A 17,051-nucleotide genomic window follows, 5' to 3' on the forward strand; every position below is an offset into this window, starting at 1 on the left:
AAACAAGAATGAGGGTCAATAATAATCATAAAGGTAAGACACATGGAGTATATTTTAGCAAGATCTTTAATAGTAGTCAAGATATTTGGTAGCTTTTTTTTTTAATTCTGCTTTGTTGTGGGAGAAAGTTCATGTTATATAGGAGCAATAAAACAAGTGAAAAATATCAAAATTAAACTTCATATTTAGAACATAAACTCTTGAGGACAGAGCTGGTCTCTTAATTATATGTTAGTGGAAATAATAGTATCCATGGTGGTAAGTTTGGGAGTTTGAGGAATTTAGGTAAAGACATGGCAGATGATGAAAAGAAACCATCTTTAATCCTGATAAAATTGCTTTTGGAGAATGTGGTTTAGATTTAGCTTTGTTCCAATACTGAACTCTAGGATTATCAGACTTGCCCACCCAGTACTTTGACCTCCTCAATGATGGTGTGTCCTGTTAAACTCCAGGGATAGAGGAATAGAGTCTGGTCTCCAAAGAAAGAAAAAGGGAAAAAAGAGCTGTGTGATATGTACCATTCCTCTCCCTGCTCCCTGGAGAGACAAGTTCCTCCCTGGGGAGGAGGGAGGAGAGAAAGCAGAAATGTTATCCATAACTGGCATTCACGCCATGCAGCAGGAAACACTGAATGGGAAGCAGTTTTCCTGCCCTAACTGTGAGTGATAGTGTTGTGGTCTTTGGGGTATTGTAACAGGATAGAGACTCTTAGCAAATTTTAATGATTTCTAAATAATTTTCATCATTTACAGAATTATGGAGACATACTCTCAAGACAGAGTATGTGATATATAATAAGAGCTTGGTCTGTAAGTTCATATTTTCTAGAAATACAGTGAAAATATTTATAGGTGAATTGATAGGCTGTCTGGGACTTATCTCAGAATAATCTGGTCTAATGAAACCAGATTGCTCATGATGTGAAGGTTGTTGAAGTTAGGTAATGGGTACTTGGGAGTTAATTTTATTATATCTAATATAGTGAAGGGATAGTTTGAATCTAAACTCTGCTATTAGGTATCTGACATTAGCAAGCTACTCTAATTCTCCATTTCCTAATTCGTAGAATTGGGATAATAAAATCTATCACATAGGATTGTTGTGGTGCTTCAATTAAAGTAAGTTCTGTGTCAATTACATAACACATAGAAGTCACTCAAAAAATGGCAATGTGGGGGGCTGGAGTGTAGTTCAGTGTTAGAGCACTTGCCTAGCATGTATGAGGCCCTGGGTTCAATCCCCAGCACTGGAAAAAAAAAAAAACTGGTAATTATTATTATGTCTATAAATAGAAAAAGATCAAGATATTTTGTTTGTTAAACATGAAACATTTATTTTATTGACTTATGTGTGTGTTTCCTCCATTTGAGTAAATTAATTTGGGTTTTGTTTTAACAGCTCAGGTGCCTAAAAGGCCAGAGGAGCTTCTCAGGCCAACCTCCTTTTGATGGAATTCACATTGTCAACCATTTAATAGGAGATGATGAATCATTCCATTCCTCAGATGAAGATTTTATAGATAACTCCTTACAGGAAAGTGGCATTGGTTTTCCCTTGCACAGAAAATCAGGCCCAATGTCTTTGGACCCCACTGTGGCAGATGGTAGTGAAAGCGAAACAGAAGACAATGTGCTGGAGACCAGGGAGAGTCACCGAAGGATCCAAGAAGAGCGGCCCCCACGAAGAGAGTCACACTCAACCACTGTCTGACCGTCACTGTGACCCAGACTACAGATTTCTTTAAGGGATCCAGTTGTCCTATGATTAGGGATTTTTTTGGATTTATCTGTTTCATATGTACATATATATATATATATATACACACACATATATATATTTTACAATCCTATCTGCCTTTTTTTATCTTTGCCAAATCTTCACCACTGATTTTCCATTACCATAAAGTTGACTGGAATATGGTTAATGGGTAAAATAAGGTTTTAACAGTATTAATGAACATTAATATTTCTTGTTTAGAAAATGTAACTATCTAAATGTGAGAACCATTTTGAAGTTCAAAACTATGGAAAATTGAATTTTCTTCAGATAAAACTGTTCTTGTGCAATATTTATGCTCAGTGAACAAATTGTATATTTGTTTATCAATTTGTTTTCAAGGCTATCTGCAGACATTTGACCAAGACATATATCTGATTGATATTGTATTTTTGTGTTTTGGGGATTTTTTTTTTTTGGCCACTAAAATTACTATTTTATTAGGGAGCCATTGAGGTTCTTAAACACAAAGCCTTTTTTCCTATATAATTTTATAAACAAATTGTTAACTATTTTCAGAGTTTAAAGTTTTGTTTTAATTTCTAACTTTTATGTGCATATGGAAGCTTCCATGTGTCAGTTATTGGTAAAAGTAGTAAGTTAACTATAAATATATTGTTAATTTGTACATATTTATGAATCTGTATATCCAACATCAGATATTATTTTACATGAGGAATATCATATTGCAGAATGACTTCTTTCAGCATTCTCACAGAACTTCTGTACATAGTAGGTCAAAAGAAAATTTAAAAAGAAAACCAGACACTAATATTTTAATAGTTTTAGTATTTTGCTTAGCATTCAACACTAGCATATTCATAACTGATGCCTGTTCAGAAACACTATTGATGAAATCTTTTACTTCATGTATATTAACTAATAAATTTTTCATGATTAAAGAAGTTATAGCACATATTACTTATGCTGATATTCTACTTAATATAATTTAAGCAGTGGACTAAGGCCCAAGATGCAAAGCAATTATATCTGCAAATAATCTATGAACATTATCTTCAAATTCTTCAAATTCTAAATAATAGATGAAGCCATACAAATCCTACTAATTCTTCCTTTTCTACAATTTAGACTTTTTCCTAGAAAACTGAATGCCTGTCATTGATAAATTAGAAGAACTATCCAAATTACACTTACCTGTGGAAAGACAGAAAGAATGTATTGACTGGATACTTTCCACTCTCATTTTTATTAGCAGCCTATGAAAGGAATAGCCATAGAGGATGAGAGGAAAGTAGAAATCAGTAGTGTGGAAGGACAATTTTGCACAATATGATGGAATGGACTTGAAAAGACAAAAGTAGTTTTTGTGTAAAACCAGAAGTTAAGCCTTATGTTACATTGTGGACTAGGCTTTTCCAGCAAGGATGTATGTAGCTATTTTTTTGCCTGAGAAATGCAATTGAAAACATGCCTTCTGAGTCCATTGAACCAAGTTAAATTCTAATGGTTAGGTAATTTTACCTGTTGTCACAAGCTAATAACTAATGGAGCCAAGATTTTAATCCAGATCTCTCTGACACTAAAGCATTTAAAGTGGTCCAGCTAATAAATTTCTCAATTTTCTGCTTTTCTGACAATATGATTTAAGTGATTTAATAGATTTGTATATTTTTGAATATGCATACCTATAGACATACATGAATATCAGCACTCATAAGCCCTACAGTTATGAGTATAGATACTACTCCTAGAATTGGTATTATTCCTAAAATCCTAAAGCTTTGGGGATTCTTCTTTGGCGTCTATACTGTCATTCCAGAAGGTTATCAATACCCAAGTGAAGTGAGATGAGTCATGGTCATATTATTGCCTTGACCCCCACATCAAGAAATCTGAATAATCTAGACCAAGAGTCAGCAAAGTATAGCCCCCAAGCTAATTCCAGTCATCTTCCTGTTTTTACTTTAGTTGAGGAATATTCAAAAGAATAATATTTTATGTCACATAAAAGAAGTATGAAATTCAGATTTCAGTGTACATACGTAAAGTTTGATTGGAACACAGCTATCCTTATCCATTTGCCATATTTTCTTTTCTTTGCAGTACTGGGGATTGAACCAGGGGCATTTTATCACTGAGCTGCATTCCTGGTAACCCACACATACACTTTTTTTTTTTTTTAAGGAGACAGGGTCTCACTAAGTTGCTGAGGCTGGCCTGGTACTTGCAATTCTTCTGCCTCAGCTGCCAAAGTTCCTGGGATTACAAGTATGAGCCACCATACCCTGCCATTTTTTTATGGCTATAATGGCAGAGTTGAAATAGTTATATTGAAGATCATGGACCCTCATAGCATAGAATATCTACTTTCCGGCCCTTTACAGAAAAAAACTCGATCTGGATACTCCAAAATGTTAGGCTGCTTCTTTAGTTTGATAGAAGATGAAACCATATTCTTTTCTGTTGAGGTAATGATTTAGAAACATAAAATTTTCTGGTGGATCTTTTGTTCCACAACTATTCAAATTGAAAAGTATACCAGCTATCTTATATGATAATCTATGATTCCATAGAAAATTTTTGAAGAATACCTGAAACTTTAGAGGAGAAAGAAAGGAATGAATTCCAGAATCCCAGCAGTATTCTTTGAAATATGTATCATTAATATTTTTAGGGTATGCTTCACTGAGAAATGTTACAATTTAATTTTAAAATAGGACATCTTTCTAGAGTCACATTTTGAAAGATATTCTAAAGAATTTCATAAGTACTCTTTGTGGTTAGAATTAGGTGTTAAAAGAATTAGGATAAGTAAACATTATTCTGTTGATGCTCTTCTAATTTGGACCATGCAAAACTAGAAACAACATTCTTCTCATTTAAGGCCTTTAATTCAAGCCAGGTGTAGTAGTGTATACCTGGAGTTGTCCCTGGAGGCTGAGGTGGTGGGTCACCTGACAAAGTCCAGGAGTCAAAGGCCAGCCTGGGCTATGTAGCAAGACTCTATCTCCAAACCAAAAAACAACAACAAAAAAAAAAAAAACTTTGATTCAAAAACATCTTAGAAGAATTTAAAATCTTCCTGACATTTAGGATGCAATAGGATAGTATGTCTTAATTTGACTCCATTTTATTCAAATTAGTGTTTAGTATGTTCAAGACTTTTGAAATATTGGACCATATTCCCTGATAGATTTTATTTAATCTCTCCTATTTTGTAAATCAAATTACAATGGAAAAACTTGCCTCTTTAGGATAATTACCTTACTGATATCTTTGGCACTGTGGGTTGATATGCTGAGAGTAAAGGCCATAGGTCATCTGAATAAAGTGGAAATTGCATTGAATAATGAAACAGACCTGAAGAACAAGAAAAGACATCAATAAACTTTTTAAAAATTAGTGGTAAGCCAGGCATGGTAGCATGCTCCTATGAACTCTTTTTTTTTTTTAAGAGAGAGAGATTCTTTTTTAAATATTTATTTTTCAGTTTTCGGTGGACACAACATCTTTATTTTATTTTTATGTGGTGCTGAGGATTGAACCCAGTGCCCTGCACATGCCAGGCGAGTGCATTACGCTTGAGTCACATCCCCAGCCCAACCTATGAACTCTTTCTTCTTGGCAAAAGAAGTCAAAGATGTAACTTTACACAATTTCTATTATTTTTTCCTCCTTGATAGTAAACACTCATTATTTGCTAATTGAGACATCAAGTTCCAACTAACTGAAAAAAGCTTTTTCTTAGCTCTGAACATGATGCAGCTTGTTACTCTCCAGATAGTGCCTTTGATTGAAAATAAGATTTAGATCTTTTGAAATATATTATTTCTGACATCATAAGAAATCATTTGGTTCCTCATTTGTCATTTACATAATGTATTGTAATATTCAGATTTAAGGTAAAATAAGTGTATGAATTATGTTCTGGTAAAGCTCTTTCATGACTAGCTTGATTGTTGTATAGTACTAGGCTTTGGAGGTTAACATTTTGTGAAATCAAAGATTTACTTATTAAAACAAAGAGTTTTAGCTTGAAAGATTGCTGCTCTACATTAACAAAAAACTTACGCTTTTAAAATTAATCCACTTAAATTTAATTTTTTGTACCAAATTAATTAAAATTTCTGGTTGAAAGTAGAGTGGATACTATTTGTAATCCAAGTTTTTACATCACATCCATTGATCTACCTATCCCTTCTTTTCACTCCAAAGAAGAGATGATAGAATAATACATTCAATATACTTAAGAGATGCAAAGTTATAATGTATTTCATTTTACTGTTGGAATTTTTTATTGTAACATTGTATAATAACCTGAAATGTTTACTTGTGCCTTTGCTTTAAACAATTAAAGTTTTCCATTTTGTAAGAACTTGTTTCCTTAAATTGTTCATCTTTAAAAGGGGAGGGGCAGCAAAACACAGATAATGCTTGTTCTTATAGAAGATTTGCATTTAAAAATAACAATGTTTTCATTTCACATTGTACTATTAAATTAATTAGCACCTAATTCAATAAATACGTTCAAATATGTGATTTGGACATGCATATGGAGTTACTAATAGTAAAAAAAACTTAAACACAATATCATTTAATTCAGAAGCAAAAGATCAATATGCTCTGCTTTATGCTCAGAATGATTTTATGGACTTGATTCATGAAATATGACAGAATAGCTGTAATCCAGGATTTGTCCACCTTGGCAATATTAACATTCGGGGCCAAATAACTTGGTTGCAGGAGGCTATCCCATACATTGTAAGATGTTTTGTAGCATCTCTGGCCTCTATTCACTAGATACCAAAAACCTTGTGAATTGCTACTAGTGATGTAAAATTGTATAGCCAGTGTTGAAAATACTTTGGTGGTTCCTCAATAAAGTTAAACAGCATTACCATATGATTAGAAATTCTAGATTAATACTCAGAGACTCAGGTATTTGTACACCAATGTTCATGGGAGCATTATTTACAATAGTCAAAAGGTGAAAACAACTCATGAGTCCATTGACAGATGAATGGGTAAATAACATCTATATGTACTGTACAGCGGTTAAAAGGAATGAAATTCTGATACATGATAACAGTATGGGTGAACCTTTAAAGAATTATGCTAAGTGAAATAAGGTAGACACATTGTAGGTTCCACTTGCAAATAACACTGAATGTACTTAGTGCCACTGAATTGTGCGCTTAGAAATTATTGTCAGATACAGCAGTGCACACCTGTAGTACCAGCTTCTCAGAAGGGTGAAGCAGGAGGCTCACTTGAACCCAGGAGTTCAAGGCCAGTCTGGACAAAATAGACCTTATATCAGAAAAATGGGAGCTGGGGTTGTAGCCCAGTGGTGGAGCACATGCCTGGCCCATGTGAGTCTCTGGGTTCAATCCTCAGCACCATATAAAAATAAATGAAGGTATTGTGTCCATCTACAACTAAACAAAAGAAATTATTAACCTAGAATAATAAATACTAAGCATATTAAGACTTAGATTCGACTTACAAACGAAAGATTTTTTAAAAGAGACTCAGAAGGGAAAAAGAAGTAAAACCTGAAGAGTTATAAATTTCACAATGCCTATGAAATAAAAAACTGCTGAGGCATAGAGTTCTGGTACTCAGTTTTTGTGTGGACTAAACCTGGACAAATCTCAGAATGTCATGGCTTTCATGCTGTTCTTTGGGTGACACCCTACCAGGTCCTTGCCCTTCCTGACACCAGCTACCATATCCCACAAGGCTGGCTCCCTCTCTCCTTTGGTTCTCTGATACAAAGTATCATCACCTGCTTGCCTTTCCTCAGTACCAATTACTGTCTGACCTCCTTTGCAATTTACACCTTCATCTGTTTAGCTTGTCTCCTCACTGGGATGCAAGACTCAAAGTGCAGAGATTTTTATCTCTATCTCCAGTGTTCATAACAGTGTGTTGGTTCTCAACAAATATTTGTTGGATAAATAAAGATTAAAGTACTTCACCTTAGTTTCTTCACTATTGAAATGAAAGAACATCTGTGAAATACAAATGTCAGTGGGGAACCCAGAATTCTGCCAGCTTAGCTCCAGAGACCTCTAATTACTGAAAAACGTTGCTCTAGCACATGGCATCGACCAGGCCCTTTTGAGGAGGTAAAGATGAGCCAGACCAACTCCCATCCACACAGATAGGATGAGAGATACAGAGGTACAGATGCAATGCCACAGGAGTTCAGAGAGAACATCCAACTTGGAGGAGGGCCCTCTCGTGTCCCTTCCCCCTTCCTGCCCATACTATTGCCCTTACCCTTTGTACCAGAGCAGGGCCATAGACTCTGCCATCATACTTGTATACTGTGCCCCATTCTTGCTTATCCTATGACCTACTCATGTACATGCTAAAGTCACCTGATTGGATTTATTTCTCTACTGTACTCTAGATTTTACCAAGAATATCTGGAAATGAAGCACTTTTGGGGGAAGAGATATTGGGGGTTGAACCCATGGGCACTTAACCACTGAGTCACATCCCCAGCCTTCATTTATTTATATATATATATATATATATATATATATATATATATATATATATATATATATATATATTAGAGAAAGGGTCTCACTGAGATGCTTGATGCCTCATTAAGTTGCTGAGGCTGGCTTTGAACTCAGGATCCTCCTGCATCAGCCTTCCTAGCCTCTGGTATTACAGGCATGTGACACTGAACCCATCTGGAAATGAAGCTTCTTAAACCAGTGGGCATGTTCAAGCCCAGAGAACTTTTAAAAATCCTCTTGTATTGGCTCTCAGAAGGTAGCTGCTACTATGTCCAGGGCAAGATCAGAAATCTGCCACATCCTCACATCCTTGCTGCCAGGCCTGGCACTTTTTCAGAGACTGCTTAAGATCTCTGAGGTCATCCTCAGTAACAGGAGAGCAGAGTCAGGTGGAAAGACACTGGTTGACTTTTAAAGATATTGTTTATCTGATTTTTTTTAAAGGAAGTACATACTGTACACATGAGAGACTCCAAGGCTGAGAGGTGCTGTGGCAGTTGAGATGCACCTGCAGACTCCTAACTGTTCCTTGCCTCTCTGCTTTGGGGAGGAATAGACTGCCATGCATACAGCCCTCCACAACTAATAGAACAGAGCAGCCAGTCCACTCACTGCATCTTGAACCTCATCTCTTTCCCCTACCACCAAGGGATTCTTCCTCTCCTGCAAACCTGGTCTCTGGTGTCACCTCTCCCCTTCCCTTTCTAGGTCTGGACCAGGTACACTTCCTTGGTCCTACTGTTCATTGTGCCTACCCTCAAGGCACAGTGGTGTGTGGAATTCCCTAATCAATCAGGCTGAATCATGGGAAGGAGGAATAGCATCTTATTCCCCACTCATCTGCTTTGCCACTTCTGATTTGTATGTCTTAAGGTCCAGCTTCTGCCCTGTGCCAGTCACTGGAGCACAGAATTGAACCAATCCCTCTCCATTTACAAACAGAAAGTTTCAAAACCGTTGGTGCATGAATAAATGTTCATCTCTGAAGCCTCTTTAGCACCAGATAAACTTCCCATTCAGCTCATGCTGCTCAGCCTAAAGGAGTCTCTGAGCCAGCCCCAGACTCTCTCAGTCTGGCTGAACTATTGTCAGAACTTCAAAAGCAAACTGCTAAGTGAGGTAGTGAAAAAACACAATGGAGAGCTGTGATGTTAGGCATAAATTTATAAATAGAAAATTTTCAGTAACCGGGCTTGGTGGCACACGCCTGTAGTCCCAGCTGCTCTGAGAGGCTGAGGCGCCAGGATCAATGTACCACAGAAGCTTGAGAACAGCCTGGGCAACATAGCAAAACCCTGTCTTGAAAAAAGAAAAGACATTTTGTGCATTTCCTGCAGTTAACTCTTAGTAAATTCTTAGATTAAATAAAGAAGGTCCAATTCTGCCCTTTCCTGCAAAACTATCTTCCCATTATGGATTTTGGAGTGATGTTCCTGGAGGGCAGTTCGCAGGGCTAGTGCTGGGATTTGAGTAATCACAGGCCCGAGTGGGGTGTGTGGGAAGGTGTGCTGTTTGGTCTGGCTCACAGCCCCTGACACTCTGTAGCTATTTTAAACAGATCCCACAACCTTTCATTTACTTCACTAATTTTTTTCTAAAATAGAATTGTTTATTTGTGGGTCCAAATTGGAGAAGTTTCTTATTGGTCACCAAACTATTCTTTGGTGAGACTACAGACAATGTATGCACTGGAGCCCAAAAGGGTTGGCTGGTAGTACGTGCTTAGTCAGTGTCAGCTATTATTACCAGCTGAGTTCCTTAAAAAGTGAAGAGGGTAATGTACCTCTAAATTCCCCAGAACCAGTACAGGCCATTCAGTATATAGTTATTGATCTGAACATTCCTTTTGTCTTGACTTCTCATCTGCACTCCTATAATTCCACTGTTATTTCAGCATAAATGTTTTGATGTTGTTTTAATGCTGGAGATCAAATCCAGGAACTCATGCATGCTATGCATGAACTCTGCCACAATGCTACATCCCCAGCCTTCCACATAAATATTTTGTTTGAGGTGATGGTACAAGAATCTCTATTTTCTGATTTCTGCTAATGGTTTCAATAGTAGAAGTCATTAATATAAATATAATCATCATCACCATCATCATACCTTGAACCAGTCAGGATGTGCTAGGTGATTCTGTGGTAACAAATACCCTAAAATCTCTATAGGTTACAGCATTTCTCTTGTGTTACATGTCCATCACAAACTGGCTAGTGTTCTGCTCTACATGGTTTTTCCTCTAGGATGATGAATTCCCTTCTGTTGTGGACATTGCTGATTGTTACAGCAGAGGGAAAAGGGATATGTTGAACCAGCTCTGGCTCCCAAAGCCACTGCCAGCAAGTGATACACATCACTTCAGGCACATTTCACTGGCTAAAGTAAGTCACATAATTGAGAGGCAGCAGAATTTGAAAACATAGTACTTATTCTGTGCCAAGTATTACTTTCAGTAATTTTTTAAATAATAACTCATAATGAGTTATTCACATACCATAAAACAGCCTTTTGAAGTGCACATTGATATAGTTCTCAGTATAAACACAGAATTGCACAACCATCATCACTATCTAATTTCAAAAAATTCTCATCACTCCACAAAATGAACCTCATACCCATTGGCAGTCACCCTCAGTTCCTCCTCCCAGCTACTGGCGACCACTAATCTATTTTCTGTTTCCATGGATTTTCCTATTCTGGACAATACATCTAAGTAGAATCATATACTATATGGGCTTCTGTCTATTCACCTAGCATGTTTTTGAGGCTCCTCTATGTTGTGACATGTATTAGTTCTTCATTACTTTTTTTTTCTTTTCTCTTTGTTCAATAGTATTCCATTGTGTGAGCATACCAAATTTTACCTATCCATTAAGTTAATGAACACTTGCATTATTATCTTTTCTTTGCTGACAATAAATGATGCTGTGAACATTCTTGTACTTTTTTTTTTTTTTTTTTTTTTTTTGGTGTGGATATAAATGTTCACCACCTTGTGATGTGACTAGAAGTAGAATTGCTGGGCCATGTCATAACTGTATGTTTAACATGTTGAGGAATTTGCCAGGCTTACTCAAGTATCTGCAATACTGTATAATCTCATAGTAATGATCCAATTTATCCACATCCTCATCAATATATATTATTGTCTGTCTTTTTAATTTTAATCTTCCTAGTGGGTGTTAAGTGATAGTTATCTTGTTGTGGTTTTGATTTAAGTTTCCCTAGTGACCAATGATATTGAGCATCTTCTCATGTGCTGTTGATTCTTTATGTATCTTCTTTGGAGAAATTTCTACTTAATTCTTTGCCCATTTTAAAAATTGCTCTTTTTATTGTTGAATTTTGAGAATTCTTTATATATTCTACATTCAAATTCCTATTCAGAATATAGAGTTCGCAGATATTTTTTTCTGAGTTGTCTTTCACTTTCTTAATGGTGTTCTTTGTAACACAAAATTTTCATTTTGATGAAGTCCATTTTATCTATTATGTTGATGGGGTTTTATGTTTTGTTTTTGTTTTTGTTACCAGGGATTGAACCCAGGGGTGCTGAATCTCTGAGCCACATCCCCAGCCTTTTTTATGTTTTTTATTTTGAGACAGTCTTACTAAGTTGCTTAGGGCCTTGCTAAGTTGTTGAGGCTGGCTTTGAACTTGGATCCTCCTGTCTCAGCCTCCCGAGTCACTGAGATTACAGGCGTGCACCTCTGTGCCTGACCAGATAACCTTTCTTTTTCTTTTTTAGCATTTTTTTAATGGACACAACACCATTTATTTATTTGTTTGTTTGTTTGTTTATTGTGGTGCTGAGGATTGAACCCAGTGCCTCATTTGGTGCAAGGCAAGCATTCTACCACTGAGCTATATAGCCTCAGCCCCAGGTAATCATACTTTTTTATTTTATTTATTTATTTCTATGTGGTGCTGAGGATCAAACCCAGGGCCTCACCCATGCTAGGTCAGTGTTCTACTGCTGAGCCACAACCCCAGTCCCAGATAAACCATTTTTGATATGGTAAAAGGTAGGAGTAAATTATTTTAAAGAAGTAAATCTTTTATGTTGGAATAATTTTCAATTTACAGAAACGTTGCACAGATAACACAAACTCCCATATACCCGTATTCCTATATATCCTTTACTCAGCTTCTCATAATGTGTAACCATTACACATTTGTCAAAACTAAGACATTAATAATGGTACAATAACAGACTTTATTAGAGTCCACCAGTTTTTCCACTAACGTCCATTTTGCTTCTGTCCTAGGCTCCAATCTGGGATACCACATTGCATTTAGCTAAATACTTTTTTTTAAAGTATTTATTTTTTAGTTGTAGGTGGACACAATACCTCTGTTTTATTTTTATGTGGTGCTGAGGATGGAACCCAGTGCCTCACACGTGCAAGGCAAGCGCTGTATGCTGAGCCACAACCCCTGAGCCTAAATACTTTTTAATATGTTAAATAATTTAATCTTCACAACACTATAAGTATATTCAATTTACATATAAGAAAATTAAGGAACAGGAAGAGCTTAGATAACTTACCCAAGGCTATAGAGCTAGTAAGTGATGAAGTTTTTCTCATCTTCATTATATATTCCAAATTCTAGGTCCAGTTTATTCAGCTTATTCCTCTCTGAAGTGTGATTGAGATGTATTTGATACTTTCAGTTACAAGTTACTGAAAACCTCACTCAGGAGTTACATAATAAGAAGTGGAAGAGTATGTAAATCCCAAAATTGGTATAATTGTGGTGAGTTGACAGAACCAAGTTGTTTTTATCTGCTTCCCTGATCCCTCAACAATTACATATCTTATATAAATTTTTCTTGGCATTATTAATCATTTTTTATTTGCTTAGTTTTCTTTTCATACCTTCCAAATGGTTCTCAGTACAATTTTCTACAGTTAAATCTGTCAGATAATCTCAGTTGCATCTTCCTGCTCCACCCTGTCTTCTGTGCCCTTGCCATCAAACTATAAATTCCCTTTACCCCACTCCTATGTTACAACTCTATTTCCTGAACTACATGCTTTTCTCTAAATTTGCCTTACAAGCACAGTTAACCTACATCATTCAGTTGCCTCCAGAGGTAGGTCATGGTAGTTAAATGTTACTAAACATTGCTAGCCAAAAAATATTTTTGTTTAACTTGATTGATAATTTGGGCATCAGTTAGCAGAAACTTCCCACTGTCTTCCAGTATCTTTGGTGTTCTGAAATTTCAAATGAGGTCCTGTGATGTGGAAACTGTTCTCAGTGTGTTGGATGCTGCCTGACTGGGTCCTTTTTGGTATGGAGACTTATCTTCTAGTTGGGGAAGCATTTTTCTCATTACTTTTTTTGTTTTTATTTCCTCTCTCATTCTATTAGTGGGATTTGAGGACTCCTGGATAACTCTTTAATTTCCTGTCTTTTCTCTCCTCTCTTATTTTTTGATTTATTTAGTTGTTTATTTTTCAAAAGTTGTTATGTATATACATTCAGTGATCTGCTTTTATAAAAAAAAAAAACTTTTTTATGTTGTAGTGACTATGAAGTCTATGAATGTTCTTTACTCTGTTTAATCAATGTTCTGTTTTTAGTCATTTTCTCCCTATTGTTGGCATGAACCTCTCTGAAATAAATTGTAGCCCCTGCCTTTAAATTGGGATTGAACCCAGGGATGCTTTACCACTGAGCTACATCCCTAGCCTTTTTTTATTTTGAGACAGGGTCTCATTAAGTTGCTTAAGGACTTGCTAAATTGCTGAGGCTGCCTCAGCCTCTAAAGTCACTGGGATTACAGGCATGCCCCCCTACACCAGCTAACACAAGCTAATTTAAACTGAAAACATTCCTTTAAAAAAAAAAAAAAAAATATATATATATATATATATATATATATATATATATATATATATATTTGGTTTTTTTTAGTTGTAGGTGGATACAATAACCTTTATTTTATTTTTATGTGGTGCTAAGGATCAAACCCAGTGCCTCAGGCATGCCAGGCAAGTGCTTTACCGCTGAGCCAACCCCAGCCCTAAACTGAAAACATTCTAATTTAAAATTTGTGGTATTGAGTATTGGAGGATTTTTTTTTTTTTTTTTTTTTTTGGTACCAGGTATTGAACCCAGGGATGAGCCACACCCAACCTTTTTCTTATTTGGGGACAGGTTTTGGTACAGGGTCTTGCTAAATTGCTTAGGGTCTTACTAAGTTGCATAGGGCCTCGCTAAACTGCTGAGGTTTGCCTTGACCTTTCGATCTTCCTTCCTGCCTCAGCCTCCTGAGCTGCTGGGATTATAGGTGTGCCCCTTCTCACCCAGCAGATATTTATTTTCTGAGAGATGGCTTCATAGATTGTAGTCATAACATATATTATTGCTATTATGTTTCTTACCATCCTTAGAATGAATACCATGAGTTGCATAAACAGTTGTCTTTTCTCTGGCTTAACTAAGAGCATCCTGTCCTAGGTTCATCAAACTTGGATATTAGATTAGGATGGTCAGGGCACTGACAAGAATAAAGTGACAGAACTTTCAAATGACTGGTGATTTATCATTAGTTGAATTTTAAATAAGTTACTTTGAATGTAGAAGGCCTTAACTATTTTCATTGTAAGTGAGGGCATCGCCTTTCTAGTAGATGCTGTCAAGAGCTGTTAGGCACCAAGGAAACCTTGGTCAGTTAATGATGAAAAACTATTAAGTGAAATAAGTGACGCACAGGAAGACAAATGCTGCAAGTTTTTCAGGCTAATGTCACACATAAGGAAGAGACAAACGTTAGATATGATTTGTCTATTACACACCAACATTATAGTTCTTATCTACTTATTTATGGTCCTGAGGATTGGACTCACAGCCTTACCCATGCAAGGCAAACACACTACCACTGAGCTACACCCCTGACTTTGAACTTGCTCAGCCTTTGGGTCTGTTGGCAGGATTTGGTTATGGGACCAACTGTACAAGTTCAATACAGACACTCTGTACTTCTATCCCAATTATCAATGCTTACACTGAACTTTTAAGAATCTGAACAAAAGAAAAATTTCTAAATAAGCAGGACCACTCCTGTTTATGCAGATAAGAGCATTATTATCTCAAACTCAAAGCTCCTGATAAAAATTCTTTTGACTAATCACTTTTGGAAGGATTTGATATTTGTAAAATAAATATACATTTGATGAGCACTTGATATTCTCATTTAAAATTTTTTTTAATTTTTTAATTTGTTTTAATTAGTTATACATGACAGTAGAATGCACTTTGATACATCATATATAATGGAGTATTATTTCTCATTCTTATGGTTATACATGATGTAGAATCCCACTGGTCATATAGTTATAATATAGGGTAGTATTGTCTTATTCATTATACTATCCTTCCTACCCCTATTTCTCATTTTTTAAAAACTGGTTTATAGATAACAATGTTCCAGGGGCTTGGGCTGTGGCTCAGCGGTAGAGCACTCGCCTCACACGTGCAAGGCCCTGGGTTCCATCCTCAGCACCACATAAAAATAAATAAATAAAATAAAGTTATTTAAAAAAAAAAACAACAATGTTACAAAACTTACTTTAATTACCTTCCTATCAATCAAAAATCCTGGAGGGTATGACAGGAAGCAGCACTACTCGAACCAATGATTTCTGAGGGAGTTTAAGATTTTGTTTTGGCATTAGTAATAAAAAATTTTAAGATTATGCTAATGTTGAATCTACGTGGATTATTTGGAGATTCATTGATTATTCATCAACCTTTTCTGTATTACAGAAATTATTATTTTGGTCCTATTCTATGGATGTGACCTTTTAGAGTCTCATTTGTGTGCTATGCAGACTCAAAACAATTTCCTGGGGAAAAGCTTATACCTGACCTTGTTTTTCCCTTGTAGGTGAGAAAACCTTTTACATGCCAGCTGTCCTCAAGTACATCAGCTTTCATAATAGGTTTTTACCCTTAAACTGTCTATTAAGACATATGGGTCTGAATTTAGAAAACATAGAATGGCTGCATTCCAGGATTTAGCTAGGAGTATAATCTCATCTTGTCATCCAATATTTATTAAAAACTCAGTAGGGAGAAGTAATTTTCAGGGAGGATTTGAAGCATGCATCAGGTTATGCACTTTTTCAGATGGTCTAGTCTAAAACATATCCATGGATTAAACCAGATCAGTAGACAGCTGGTTCCTTGCTAGACAGTGCCATAGTTTCCCAAAGTATAGTTTTTACCAAGTTGTACTTTTGTGTGACATCGACAATGTATATTAAGTGTTATGAGAAATAGCAACTTTTGTTCTAAGGATGGATAAGAACACTATTTTCTTTTATCATTATAACTAGTTCTCAGGATCCCAGAGAGATATGTCTGATCTTGGTACCAAGAATAGTTAATAGTAGCTTATTTCAACTTTATAATATTTAAAAGAAATGGAGTGTCAGAAAGGAGTGAGGGAGGGATTTTTTTTCTTAGCAAAAACGCTGAAGTTTTGGATATAGAAACATCATGGGATATGCCACACCCATACTCCTTTCTAAAATCTAAACTGCCAAATGCTTCCCAAATCAGAAGCAAACCATCTTTGTGCAAAAAGCAGATCATATTCTTCTGCAGTTGATAGAATATGTTAATCCTCCAGAATCCTAACTCCAGCCTCATCTTAGTTGAGCCTCAGATATGTATCCGAAACTATGACATGTGCCAACTTGTCAAAAGAAAGGGCTTGTGGGCTGGGGTTGTGGCTCAGTGGCAGAGCACTTGCCT

The 17,051-nt window shown here is 36.0% G+C and overlaps 1 protein-coding gene across 4 annotated transcripts in view; it reads left to right on the top strand.

Moving 5' to 3' along the window:
* Evi5 (ecotropic viral integration site 5) overlaps positions 1-6,052 on the top strand; it is a 213,554-nt gene extending 207,502 nt beyond the window's left edge. For all 4 annotated transcript variants that reach the window (XM_076863518.1, XM_076863519.1, XM_076863521.1 and 1 more), the window contains one exon: positions 1,402-6,052. In XM_076863518.1, coding sequence (XP_076719633.1) covers positions 1,402-1,713 — 312 coding nt within the window. In that variant the 3' untranslated portion in view covers positions 1,714-6,052. The remainder of the gene's footprint in view (positions 1-1,401) is intronic.
* Positions 6,053-17,051: the final 10,999 nt, after the last annotated feature.

This window comes from Callospermophilus lateralis, chromosome 7 (assembly GCF_048772815.1).
Source record: "Callospermophilus lateralis isolate mCalLat2 chromosome 7, mCalLat2.hap1, whole genome shotgun sequence".
NCBI lineage: Eukaryota > Metazoa > Chordata > Mammalia > Rodentia > Sciuridae > Callospermophilus > Callospermophilus lateralis.